Below are 13504 nucleotides of genomic sequence, written 5' to 3' on the forward strand. Positions count from 1 at the left end.
CGCACCCCGCCCGCACCCTGGTCCCGCCCCCCGCGCCGCCCCGCCCCGCCCCTGCCCGCTGCTCCGTCGCGGACGGCGCTCGCCCAGCCTCAGTCCCGCCACCAAGCAGGGCGCGCGGCAGCGCAGGGCGCCGGGAGCCCGCAGCTACCGCCGCGCTCCGAGCGGGCATGGGCAGCCCGGCTGAGCCGGCCCCCGCCGCCGAGATCCGCCGGCCCGCGCCGCCCTCGCTCTAGCCGCGGCCCGGCGCGCACGGGCGATGGCGAAGGCGACGTCCGGAGCCGCGGGGCTGCGGCTGCTGCTGCTGCTGCCGCTGCTCGGCGAAGGTGAGTCCCGGCGTCTGGCGCTTCCCGCAGCGGCCGGGGCGAAGTTGGCGCCGCGCGCGGAGCGGCGAAGCGGACGCGTTCGGAAACGCCTTTCCGCTCGTGGTGGGCAGCGGGCTGCGCCCTCGCCGGCCGCTCTGCTCCGGCTGCGAGCGAAGCGGGCGCCCGGCCTCGGGCTGCGCGGGTCTCCGGCGGGAGCGGGACGCGAGCCGGGGCGGCGGTCGGTGCCCGGTGCCCGCGCCGCAGCCGCGCGTCCCGACCTGGCTGCGCCCGCGCGAAAGCCGCGTCCTGGCGCGAACGGGACGGCGTTTCGGTGCAGGCGCGGGCGGGCGGGTCGGGCAGCCCCAGAAAGCCCGCGACTTGCGCGGGGAGTTCTGTTTCTGCAGAAGTCTGCTCGGTCCTGGTTTCCTTCTCGTGCCCCACGTCCGTGCGTTCCTGCTCCGGCCCTGCCGCCCCGGCCGGCCCAGGGGTGCGGAGGCTCCTTTATAAACGGCTGCTTTTCCCTGTGCTTTTCGGCCGCCCTGGTCCTTAAACACCTGAAAGCCTGTGGTTTCCGAAGGGGCTTCCCTTGAGGGTCCGCCGCGGTGCAGCCGCCCCGCAGCCGTGGAGTGGGGGCCACCGCCCGGCAGGGCCCTGAAGATGCGGCCTTTGAGCCACAGGCCGGCTCAGGGCCAACATTTACTGGGCGCTTTTGACCAGGCTGGGCTCAGGAAAGGGGGGCGTGTGTGCCGCCTCGTGAAGTCGCAGGCGCTGCGGGGTCGCAGCGTTAGGTGTGGCCCAGCAAAGACTGGTCGCCGCCCCCACCCAAACCCTCACGGAGTGAGCCTCAAACCTGGAGAATCTTTGACCCTTTTGGCTGCGCACTGAAACCGGCCCTGACTTGGTCTCCTCCAGTACTTCTGTATCAACCAAGTTTCCCTTTGAGAGGGAGGGAGCTCTGGCCACCCTCCCCCACTCCCTACAAAGGACTGTATCTCCCTGGAGCCTTTGGTAGCAGAAGAGGCCGTGATCACCCTGCCTCTAGCCCCAAGTCCTGCGCAGACTGAGTTCACGGGCCTGGCTGTGTGACTGGCTCCCAGCTCGGCATACAGAGGCCAGAATGGGTCCCCAGTGCATCTCAGGGGCAGGGAGAAGCCCTTGCCTTCCCGCCCGGAAGAATGGGGATGGGGAGTCTGTGCCCATTGTTGGAACTCTGGGGTCACGGTGCTGCAGGGGAGGACACAGGGCAGAGGTAAGCAAGGTGTTCTGAAGCTCTCCTGGGACTCTGGGTAGCAACTTTGTAGTCGTGGGCATGTGGTCAGGTTGAGCCAGAATTCTGCCCGTGTGCTGGGCAGCGGGGCTTGGTCCCACGCCCTCCCATAGCTTCGTGCTTAGCCTGGCTGCCCGGGCTCCTGGGGCCAGCCTGTGGCACTTGGTGGCAATGCAGGTAGCTTTCCCTGCCCAGACCCCTGGCCCACAGAGTCTGGTGGCTGCAGACAGCCTCCCCAGTCTAGAGAACGTGAGCCCCCGGTCCCCTGGGACGGCCAGGAAACCACAGTTGGTGGCGCTGGGAGTGGAGAAGCAGCCCCACACCCAGGAGGAGACCGCCGGGGTCTTCGGAAAGGCCTAGGGGGCTCTTCACCAGCAGCAGCGACCTGGAGCTGCCCAGCTTCCATGAGCTGTCACCAGTGAGCTCTGGGCAGTCTCCCCTGACCCACCCGGTGGGGACAGCCGGCCTCAGGCGCCCTCTTGCGGATGCAGCGCTCTAGTGGCTGGGCCTGTTGGGGGGTGGTTGGGGGTGGGATGGGCAGAGTCTCTGGGGATGAGGGTCCTTCCCCGGCTCACACACTCACGCCCTGTCATCGCCAAGACACACTCCTGCCCTTTCTCCCGGAGACGTGCTCACGAGGCTGCGGACACACATGCTCCTACAGCGTGACCTGGCTTCTTCGCACTGCACCCTCACCCAGGTGTCCACAGAAGCCCCAGCCCTCCTCTGACCACTCACACACACACGGGGACCCCACATGTACACACAGGGACATATGCCCCAGGTATCTTGGAACCAGAGCTAGAAAACCTCCATCCAAAAGTCGTACTTAGAAGTTCCTGACACCTCACAGCTCAGCACAGGCACGGCTACCCCCATTGCAGGGATGGGGAAACTGAGTCCCAGCATCTGGGGCTCCCCCTGCAGGTGTCAGGCTGGCCGGCAGCTCATCCCCCAGGCTTGGCTTCTTGGGTCCTGCTTTCCTCAGCACCTCCAGCTGCAAGGACGGCCCAGTCCACAGAGGCCCGTGGACCCCAGGACCTTCTGCTCCCAGCACCAAAGAGCCAGGCACCATGACATGGCAGGGCCCTGTCCCCAGGGTGCCAGGCGGCCCCTCTGTGGAGCACCTGGGTGGTCCCCCTCTCTGTGCACCTCCAGGTGCCAGAGCAGGCACCTAGGGCCAGGGGGAACATGGCTCCACCTACTTCTTTTCTCTTTTGCCCCCTCCCCTCTTTGGCCAGGGGCCAGTGGAAGGCTTGTTCTGCCTCCTCACTCCCTGGGCCTCCCGCCTTCTCCACTCCAGCCCTCTGAGCCCCTCTGGCCTTTAGGGGCAGCCCTCACCCCTCACTCGGGGGCTGGGCCAGCTGGGAGGCACCCGAGTGTGGGGCCCATGAGCAGGGAACAAATGGGGAAGTTTACGGAGCCGCCTTTATTCTACAGAACTGCTTTAGGGACAGGCTAAGTAGATCACTGTTTCCTCGGTGATGTGGACAAAGTGGGATGCGTTCACCTAATGGGGAGCTAATGGCCTTTTAGCCAGGGGAGGAGACAATGAATTAAAAGTTGTGATATCTGTTAAAATGGAGCCTGGGGTGCCAAGGGGAAGGGAGGGCCGGAAGCCACAATCTCCCCTGAGGCCTTCCCCCTCTGCGGCCTGACAGAGGACCCTCTAAGTCCCCCTGTCTTGACTAGATAAGGCTGATTACCAGCAATAGCCACCCCACGGGGACCTCACAGCATGCTGGTCCTGCGCTTCGAGCTGCATGTTTGCTAGCTCACTTTATCCTCCCCCAAAGCCTGCAAGGGTCGTGGCCTTGTTTGCCCATTTCACAGGTGAAGAAACTGAGGCTCCCATAGGAGCTGGTGGAGAGGACTTAGGAACTCCCCACCCTTGGTCCTCTGACTTTCTGCCAGCCCCTTCTCTGGGCCAGTGGTGGCAGATAGCAGGGCTGGGGCTGAGGCGGGGTCCCAGGAGAGGGAAGTGGCCCTGAGCCCACCTACCCACCGGCGAGTCACTCACCTCGGGCTCCAGGTGCTCTGAGGACAGCCTGGCCCAGGTACAGGAGTGACGTGTGGCACTGTGCTCAGACGCCTGAAACAGGAGCCCCTCTGGGTCTCAGCTGGTTCCTTGGGCAGGACCTTTGCTTTGGCTGATGTTTGGGAGTCCAGTGGGTCTGGGGCCAGCACAGGCACGGCCCTTTCAGAGGTGGCCTCGGGGAAGGACCCTGTGTGCTGCGGGTGTGGCAGGAAGACATCTCTGTGCTGCTGGTGGTGCAGCGTGCGGCCAGCACGCCCAGGAAGTGGCCCTTGCACCCAGCCTCTGCCTGGGGACCTGCATCTGACAGAAGCTACTGTGCTGAGCGGAAGGGGTGCAGGGGTGGGAAGGCTGGGTGTCAGGGACGTGGGTGCCCATGTGTGTCCTTGGCCTCCCTAGTGCCCCAGGACCGGCTGGGAGAAGAAAGCCCTCAGTCGGGTGTCCAGGGAAATAGGGCCGAGCCGGAGGGGCAGCCCAGCCCTCCCGCCAGCCCAGCCTCCGTCTGCGGAGGTGGCCACGTCTCCGCTGCGGAGCCCGCTTCCCGGCTGGTGCTGTGCTGCCCTCCGCCCAGCTGCAGCCGCCCCCCCGTAGTGTTTTCCATGTGAGGGACTTAACGCTAACAATAATAGTAACAGTCAGCGGCCCCATACACTCCTGAGGGAGGCTCAGCTCTGCCCTGGGCGTTTCTGGGGCTGGTGGTGCCCTTGGGGTGGTCACTCCTCTCACGCGTGTGTCTGTGGGGGGATGGTGTCAGCTGGGGCAGGGTGGGAGGGGCAGCGGGCCACCAGGCGGGGAGCGCTCCCTGACCCCGGCTGCAGGGGAGGGGACGGCAGTTGGCCCATCTCTCCCTGCCCATCTGCGCCTGGGTCTGGGGTCTTTGGCCCCTGGGAGGCTGTGAGGTCAGTGTGACTCAGGTCAAGCTCACGGAGTCCCGCAGGACCGGGACAGGACGCTGCTCCTGTGGGCACTGCAGCCCTGGGCGGGCGGGGAGGGTCCTGGAGTCTGCCCGGCCCCCCCCACCGTGCGGCAGCCAGGGCCGTGCAGGGGAGAGGGAGGCAGTGCTGTGCCCCGAGGCAGGGCTTCGCCTCCCCCAGAGGGCCTTGGCCTGGGCCTCCTCCTGCCTTCCGCCTCGCCTCATCCCCACTGTCCACCTTCCCCGAGCTCTGGGGCCGGGCCGGGTCACGTGGGTGGGCTCTGGACCTCCATCAAGCTCTGGCTTCACAGCTGTGTGATTGTGGGGTGCCTCAGGGACGCCCCTCCCCTCTGCCCCGAGGCTGGAGGCTGTGAAGCCAGCGGACCCCTGAGCGGTCCACTCTGAGACCCTGGGCGAGGCAGGGGTGGGGCGAGAGGAGCAGCTGGGCACTGTTGTTCCTTTAGCTCCTCCGGCTGGGGCTTGTGCCCCCCAGAGAGCCTGGTTGTGGGGCAGGTGATGCCGCTGGGACCTCGAGGGCGGCAGTTCAGGCAGCACCTGGGCCTTGGAGAGAGCAGGTGGCCAGCCCTGAGCAAACACCTCTGTTTGCTTTTGCCTCATGGGTGGCTCCACAAGGTACAGCAGCCCAGGCACCAGCACAGAAAGGTCACCTGTGTATCTGGACAGGTGTGTGCCCACCTGCCTGGTGGGCTGGCTGACGCAGGCTTTCCTGCTTGATACCAGCAATACCTGGAGGGGCTGGGGCTGGGACCTGGCCAGGATTCCTGCGGTCCTGGGGGACCCAAGCGCCCTTCCAGATTCAGGCGCTGCCCTCTGCTCCTCTGCGACTGAGGCTGGCGTCTGGGTTCTGCAGAAGTCCGGGGCTCCAGAGAGGTGCCTGAGGGGCAGTGTGGCCCTGGAGCCGCAGGTAGGGGAGGCAGGCGGTGGTCATCAAGACCGTTGTCCTTCCCGCATGTGCCTCTGTGACTCCAGAAAATTCTCACCTTTGGGTTCCAGAAAGGGAAGAAGGAAAAATGTAGTTTCCTAAAATTTCAGTGATGATCTGGGAAGTGCGGGGGCAGATGTGTGCTCTGGCTGCCAGTCCCCGAGGGCGGCCGAGCTGGGGTGCAGCCTGGGGATGGGGTCTGTTGGGTTCTTCCTCAAACTTTTCTTGCCAGTGAAATAGGCAAAGACATGGAGGCTGGGGCTGGTCCTGGAGGGCCAGGGGCTTCCTCCTTGTTTGCTCCCCAACCTCCCTCCCACCCCTGCCTGCGGGGTGTCTGCCGCGGCGCTAAGCCGAGGAGTGGCGCGGCCCTCCTCACCTGCGGAAACAGGGCTAACGTGCGTTCAGCAATGTAGGAATGTGCTCTGTCATCGTGAGGGGGACAGCCTGGTTCTGTGGCCCAGCCCACATGCGCAGCCTGCAGGTCCGCAGACGGGACTCCCCGAGCCCAGGAAAGTGACCAAGGGATGCCGCGAGTCTCCTTTGCCGCCGCAGCCACACCCCCGCAGTCTCGCAAGGGCCGGCGAGACGGTGCTTGGTGACAGAAACCCCCGGTCTCAATGGCGTAGCGGAGTCCACTTGTGTCCTGCTTGTGGCACAGCCTGGCCTGGCTCTGGCCCCGGGAATGGCCCCCTCTGAGCCCGCGCCCAGCCGTGAGTGTGGCGGGCGCAGAGCTTTGCAGCCCGGAGGTGGGGGGCTATATAATTTTGCCTGTGTTCCGCGGTAGGAGTCTCGGGGGACGCACGCTGGGGTGCCCTGCGCACACCCCCCTGGTCATCGGCTCTTCCAGGTCAGCCTGTGTCTGTCGTCCTGGCCGGCGCCACGGGGACCCGCGGTGGGCCCAGCAACTGGAGAGGGGAGGAGCAACAGGTGGCAAATAATTACCGTTTACTCTTTTTATTGAGGTGAAATTCACATAAATAACAGTTATCGTTTTTAAGCGAACAGTTCCGTGGCATTTAGCACTTTCAGTGTCACACAGCACAGACGTCACCCCCGTGTAGGTATAAACATTTCCGCCACCCCAAAAGGGAGCCCCGTGCTCACTGAACAGTTGCTCCCCGTCCCGCTCCCCGCAGTCTGCCGTCTGTCTCTGGATTTACGTGTTCTGGGTATTTCATATAAATGGACCTTTATGACCCACTTCTTTCACTTAGCATAATGTTTTCAAGTCCGTCCACATCGTAGCATGTGTCAGTACCTCGTTCCTTTATGAGGGTGAATAATATTCCCTTCTGTAGATATGCCACATTTATTTATCCATTCATCTGGTGTTTTCTTGGAAGCACTTGGGTGTTTTCCACCTTTTGACTATGATGAATAATGTTGCTATGAATATTCGTGTTACAAATACCTGTTTTCAGTTCCATTAGGTATATACCTATGAGTGAAATTGCTAGATAATTCTATGTTTCATTTTTTTAGGTACTGCCAAATTGTTTTCCACAGTGGCTGAATCATTTTACGTTCCCATCAGCAGTGCACAAGGGTTACAGTTTACCCACATCCCCACCAACACTTGTTATTTTCTGGTATGTGCGTGTGTTAAGTGTTTTAATTCTACCCATCCTAGTGGGTACAAAGTGGCATCTCACTGTGGTTTTGTATTTCCCTCGTGACTAGTGATGTTTAGCATCTTCTCATGGGCCTACCGGCCAGTTGTGTGTCTGTCTTCTTTGGAGAATCTCTCTTCGAGTCCTTTGCCCGTTGTTTACTCGGGTGGCTGTCTTGTCGTACGGTTTACTTTGCTGTCACATCTCCACCAAGTATTGCTGAGAAGTGGCTTCATCCAGTGGTGTCTCTGTCGGTGCCTAAGCCCCAGGTCCCCTGTGAGGTAGCCGCGGGTTCATCTGATGTCCCCATGTGGGCACTGAGTCACCACCACCCTCGTCAACCGGAGGATGTTCTTGGAAGACCTGGGCTCTGAGGCCACCTCGAGGGCAAACATCCCAGCAGCAGTGGTGTCACTGCTCATGTGTGAGAAGGGGACACCTAGGAACGTCCCCACGAAGGATGGGAGCAGGGGAGGGCTCGGCAACATGGAACCCAGGCCTGCCCTCTGTTGCTCAGCCTGAGTCCAGACTCTAAAAATAACCGGGCAGATGCGGGTAAGTTGATTACTATAATTGCAGTGGTGTGACGTCATGCTGCTGGGCCCTGGGGCCGTTTTCCTGGGACAGCCATGTGCCCAGGCAGCTCTGGAGGCCAGCGCCGGGCGGAAGGCCTTGACCCAGGGGTGGCGGGAAGCCTTCGTGGGGCCAGCACGTCGGATTGGTTGCTGGGGGTGGTGGTGGAGAACTGGCATCTGTGGGCAGGCGCTGTGCCCCCAGAGAGGCGTTCCTGTCCCCGTTCATAGCTGGGGCCACACAGCAAAGCAGTGTGGGGTCGTGCGCTGGGCCCTCTGCCCCTCCTGTCGAACCCAAACCTCTCCTTTGGACTAGGCTCGTGTCTTCTCGCCTTATCTGTGGCCTAGGGGCACACTTGGGGTCCTAATCCTGTTTCTGCCTAATGCCCCTCATCCCCTGAAGGCCACCTGGGTGAGAGCCCACCCCAGTTTCCATCGTGCCCACCATCCTGCCTCTAGACCTCTGGTCAGGGGTTTGTTCCCTGAATTCCCGTGCGTCGAAGGGAGTCAGCATTTAAACTGAGCGGAGCCTTGACATCGGGTGCAAACCTCTGCTTTTACAGACGGGAACACTGAGGGAGGCATGAGTTGTCACACGTGGGGGTGGCATCCGTTGAAGAATTGGCACCACAAGCCTGGTCGTCCCCTTCTCCACACAGCCACCCCAGCCTTGGGTTTGGATTCCTTTCTACTCCGGAAGTTGAAGTCTTTGAGGTCTTTGCACCCCAGACTGGACAACAGCGTTTAGACGCAGGCGACATGGTCTGCCCGGCTGTGCTGTGGGGCCTCAGGACCGGACGACCGGTCAGGCCCCAGGTCTGTGCAGGGCCAGAGCCTGCTGTCTCAGAGGCTCCCGGCTCCCTTCCCTCCACCCTCCACCAGAGCAGACCCGTAGGCCTTTTGTAAGCCCAGCTTCTGCTCCGGAGCTCAAGGCGGCCCCACCTGGGGACCCTGGCTGCCGTGTGGGCCCCCACCGTTGCTCCCAGCCTGCCACAAGAAGGACGCATGGGGTCTACAGCTGGCCTTCCACTCCCCCCATCCCTACAGCTGCAGCAATTCCCAGAGGGGCCCAGCTCTGCCCAATAGGCTGCCTCAGGCACGTGGAGACACATCTGACCCCGTCAGCTGGAGGGGTGCCGCACATAGGAACTGCTCCCCCAGGGCTGCCCAGACCCCTGCCCTACCCAGGTGCAAGTCCCATGTCACCGATAGGCAGCTCTCAGTTCCATAACTGACTTTGCGACATCCACCCCTTCTTAAGTGCGTGGTGGTACCAGGCCCCGGCGGGCAGACAGAAGGACCCCTCGAGCATCAGTTTTCCCATGTCCAGCCGGGACGGGCGAGGGAGGCCTCTAGCACCGGGTGGGCACCTGCAGCAGCTCCCTCTGAGCAGGCGAGACCATTACTGTGCCTTCTCCTGGCACTGCCTGAGCGATCCCGCCGCGTCTCGTCTTCTGGGCCTTCGCCCCATTTCGCGGCTCCTTCCTCACTCACATTTCACTGAAGTGTTAAAGAGCCTGTGTGAGGAAACTTCTCGGGGCACCTGCCTCTTAGAGGCGGCTGAGGGAAGCCATGGATGGTCATGTATGGTGGCATTTTTAGCCTGAGGCTGCAAGCAGGTGGGCAGGTGGCCCAGGGGTCCCGGGTCACAGTGCCCCAGTTTCTCTGCGTGGCTGTCGCTGAGCAGAGAAGCCTGGGACAGACACCTGCTTAAGTCCTTGCTTGTTCTGTTTGGCCTTGGGCAAGGTATTTAGCCTCTCTCTGCCTCAGCTTCCTCTCTGTGGGACAGGAAGCCAGGTAGTCCCTGCCCCTGACAGGTGTCCGAAGTGGCACGATGCACGTGGAATGCTTAGGTCAGGTCCACTCACGAAGGACGCGCTGTAGAAATCTCTTTGGTTCACATTGAACACAGATGAGAAAGGCGCTGGGAGTGGGGCAGAAACAGGCAAGACCCTTTCAGCTCGAGATCCATTTAAATTAGTGTGTGGATGTGCTCTGAGTCACTGTGCTTTGCTGAGTGCATGGGGGACAGTTGCCCAGCCAGAGGCACCAGGGTCAAAGCCAGTGATGATGCCTTGGCCCCGTTGCCCTGGCTGGGGCCACTGCACAGTGCAGCTGGCTGGGCTGTGAACTCAAGAGCCCCGGAGCAGAGGGGACCCGGTGACCCTTACACGGTCATCGACAGGCCATTTGGGTGGCCAGTGCTTTTCCAGCCAGGCCTTGCCCTAGGAAAGAAATTAATTATAACCTAATTGGCAGTTTCCTTTGCATAGAAGCCGGAAGGAACTGCCAACAAGGCCAGTGATTAACTCAGCAGCAGCTGGGAAATCACATTTGGGGAGGAGCGTCCATCATCTTGACCAGGACGCTGCAGCTGGTCTGGGTGGGTGTGGAAGTGTGGGTGGTGCCGTGGTGCAGCCTGGCACCCAGGGCTCCCCAGAGCCAGTTACTGACCTTTCCCGAAAACTCAGCCAAGCCTGGATCCCTTCCACACCCATGGCAGCGGGCTGCATGATACTTTAGGGTGTCAGGAGACTTGGGCCCTGGTTGCAGGGTGAGTGTGAGAGGTGAATTCTGGGCCTCCCTTTCCCAGCACGGAATGGGGAGAGTGGCATCTCTGCTCTACAGCAGGAGCTCAGCCAGGTGTGTGAGGAAGAGCCTCAAGGATAAGAGAGGGCTGTGCCTGTGCATGTCGGGACGGTGGCGCCTCCGAGATCAGGCCCAACCCCCTCTCTCCTTCTCCAGCTGCCCAGCACCCTGCCCAGCTGGGGACCCAAGAGAAAAGGTGTCTGTGAGGCGCTGCACCCCACACTGGGTCCCCTGCCCAGCATTTTGGGAAGAAGGAATTTAAGTCTGGGACTGAGGCTGCACTGCCATGATGGTGACAGTATGCTCGTTGGACACCAGGGAAGTAGCTACCCTTGGCATTTATTGGGTGCCCAGTGTATGTACTAATCTGTCCATCCACCTGCAGAGGCCAGGGTTTTCTTGATGGTTTTACAAAGATATACTTAAACGCAGGGCACTAGGAGTGGGACAAGCTGTCACATTTTCCACGAAGGAGACATTGGCTTATAAGTGAGTGCAGCTGGGCCAAGGAGCCATGTGCTGAAGCGCTGAGGCAGTTGGCTCCCAAAGTGGGGCTCTTGTAGCCATCAGATTACTAGAGCCTGCCCTGGCCTTTTCTTCACACCTGCTCGGTGCCAGGCATCAGGAGGGGTTCCAGGATACAACAGTGGAAAAGACAGGGCCAGTGCTGGCCCTGTGGATCTTCACAGCCCAGCTTTCCTCTCACAGTTAGGGTCGGTCAGACCTGGCAAAGCTGCTTTCATCTGGAAGCCTCAGGATGCCAGTAGAGTGATGGCGGCGGTGGTGGTGATGGAGTTGATGGAGATGGTGGTGGTGGTGGTGATGGAGGTGTTGGTGGTGGAAGTGGAGGTGGTGGAGGTGGTGGAGGTGGCAGTGGTGTAGGTGATGGAGATGGTGGTGGTGGAAGTGGAGGTGGGGGCGGAGGCGGCAGTGGTGGTGGTGATGGAGGTGGTGGAAGTGGAGGTGGAGGTGGAGGTGGTGGTGGAGGTGGCAGTGGTGTGGGTGATGGAGATGGTGGTGGAGGTGATGGAGGTGGTGATGGAGGTGATGGAGGTGGTGGTGGTGGAGGTGGAGGTGGTGGTGGTGGAAGTGGAGGTGGGGCTGGAGGTGGCAGTGGTGTGGGTGATGGAGATGGTGGAGGTGGTGGTGGAGGTGGTGGAGATGGTGGTGGAGGTGGTGGAGGTGGTGATGGAGGTGGTGGTGGAGGTGGTGATGGAGGTGGTGGAGGTGGTGATGGAGGTGGTGGTGGAGGTGGTGGAGATGGTGGAGGTGATGGAGGTGGAGGTGGAGGTGGTGGTGGTGATAGCGATGCAGCCACCTCCAGTGAGCATTTACTGGGTGCCAGCCATTGTTCTGAGAACTTCACGTGCATTAACTTATTCTAGTTCCCAGCACCCCTACAAGGTGGGGACCCTGAGTGTCTGTGGGACAGAGGAGAAAATTGAGACACTGAACATATACCCCTCACCCCACCACCGCAAATGCAGAGTGCTCTCGGTCACCCCAGGTCAAGTCCACAGTCCTGCCTGGCGTCCACAGGCTGGCTCAACTCACCTCTTCTGCCAGGTTTCCCAAGTCCATGACCTCGTCGCCTGTGGAGCTGGATTTCCTGTCTCCAGCCAGCATCCGCACTTCCAGCTCTGTGCTGACACTGCTCCTCTGCCTGCACGCCCCGCCCCTGCTGCCCTCCCTGCCCTCCGCCTCCAGGCCACCTCACCCCTGGCCACCGCCTCCCGGCATCCTGGCTGGGCACTGTCTCCTGCTCGTGGCTGCCACCCCCGACAGCCCCTTGCCTCCAGCCTCTGCCCGTCCGCAGCACCTGGCCCTCCTCCCTGTCTCCCGGCAGGTATTTTTTCAGAACGGGCTGGAGCCCCTGAGGAATAGGATTATTTTTAAACTGTGCAGAGCAACTAATAACACAGGCAGCAGAGCCAACAGAACCAGCCAGGCGGGGAGCACCTGCCACACCACACGCCACGTGCACATGCGCCACGAACCCCCCACGTGTCCCGTCCACCACAAACACATGCTTCGCACACACAGGTCCCCCAGGGCTCTGAGAGCCAAGCGTCCCTTCCTCAGGCCACCGCCAGCCCCAGCGTGGCCAGCTCAGAGCGGCCTGCGTGAGAAGATGCGTCAGGGAGGTGTCCGGCACCCTTGCAGGCAGCGTCCTCCATGTGGGGCCGTCAGGAGGCTGCTGTTACTCTGTCCCCAGGTGTGTCCTGAGGGTACTCAGGGGCAGGGTGGAGCAAGCTGTGGAGACGAGGAGCTGGCCCCAGACGGGATCGGGGCTGGCGGTCAGCGCGTCTCAGCCACCAGCACCGTGAAGGGCTCTAAAGCCGCGGGGAGGATACCCATAGCGGGTGCCGCCACCCTCTTAGAGGACGGGACGTTGGGGAGGAAATCAGCCAAGGGGTGAGCAGCTCCGCTGGTGGAATCGCGGTATCGCTGGGGAGTGCCAGAGACGGAGGAGGCCCTGGGAGCAGCCAGGAGGGGGGCCCCAGGGAAGGAGCGTGGAGCAGGACAGGGAGCCGTGCCTCCTGAGGCTGGGAGGAAATACCCGTCCACACAGAAGTCTCGCCCCAGCAAAAGGTGCCTTCCAGGAACGCATAAAACTGTTTGAAAGAACAAGGTGAGGGCATAGCAAGGCACAGGTGCTGTGCCCGGGTGGGGACGGGCAGCCACGTTGCCCGGTGTCCAGTTCAGCTGGGCCTCGGGCTCGTGGGCGTTCATCCGACATGAATGCTCTGTAAAATGTGTCCTTCGTATGCGTCAGGTATTCAACTACAATAACAGAAAACACGAGTGGGAAGTGGGAGGGGAGCCATGGCTCTAATGGGTCACATCCTGAGAGGTGCTGGCTGTTGGGACCTGCAGGGACAGCTGGCCTGCGGTGGGAGGACCGCCTGTCCCTGCCCCAGCCCCCGTGAGGAGCCGCCGGGGTCTGGTTCCCAGTCCCAGGAACATGATTGCATTAGGAAATCAGCTGTTAAGGAGATTCTGCTGGGTCATAATAAAACTGTCATCTGCATCATCTGCCACCCGTCAAGCATAGATGAGGGGCTGATGCCCGTGAGGGATTCTGCCCTACACACGGATGCTGCCACTACTGACTCCTGCAGTTCTCAGATCATACTGTCATTAAAACTTTTTTTCTTTTTCTTTTATTTTTTGAGACAGAGTCTCACTCTACTTCCCTGAGTAGAGTGCCGTGGCGTCAGCCTAGCTCACAGCAACCTCAAACTCCTGGGCTCAAGTGATCCTCCTGCCTCA

The 13504-nt window shown here is 61.4% G+C and overlaps 1 protein-coding gene across 1 annotated transcript in view; it reads left to right on the forward strand.

Annotated features, from left to right (window-relative positions):
• The first annotated feature begins 256 nt into the window (after positions 1-256).
• RET (ret proto-oncogene) overlaps positions 257-13504 on the forward strand; it is a 44513-nt gene continuing 31265 nt past the window's right edge. The window contains exons 1-3 of the mRNA XM_012653897.1: positions 257-633; positions 11798-12077; positions 12447-12594. Of these exons, the coding sequence (XP_012509351.1) occupies positions 257-633; positions 11798-12077; positions 12447-12594 (805 nt within the window). The remainder of the gene's footprint in view (positions 634-11797; positions 12078-12446; positions 12595-13504) is intronic.

The sequence above is a fragment of the Propithecus coquereli genome, unplaced genomic scaffold (genome assembly GCF_000956105.1).
Source record: "Propithecus coquereli isolate 6110/MARCELLA unplaced genomic scaffold, Pcoq_1.0 Scaffold434, whole genome shotgun sequence".
In the NCBI taxonomy this organism is placed as follows: Eukaryota; Metazoa; Chordata; class Mammalia; order Primates; family Indriidae; genus Propithecus; species Propithecus coquereli.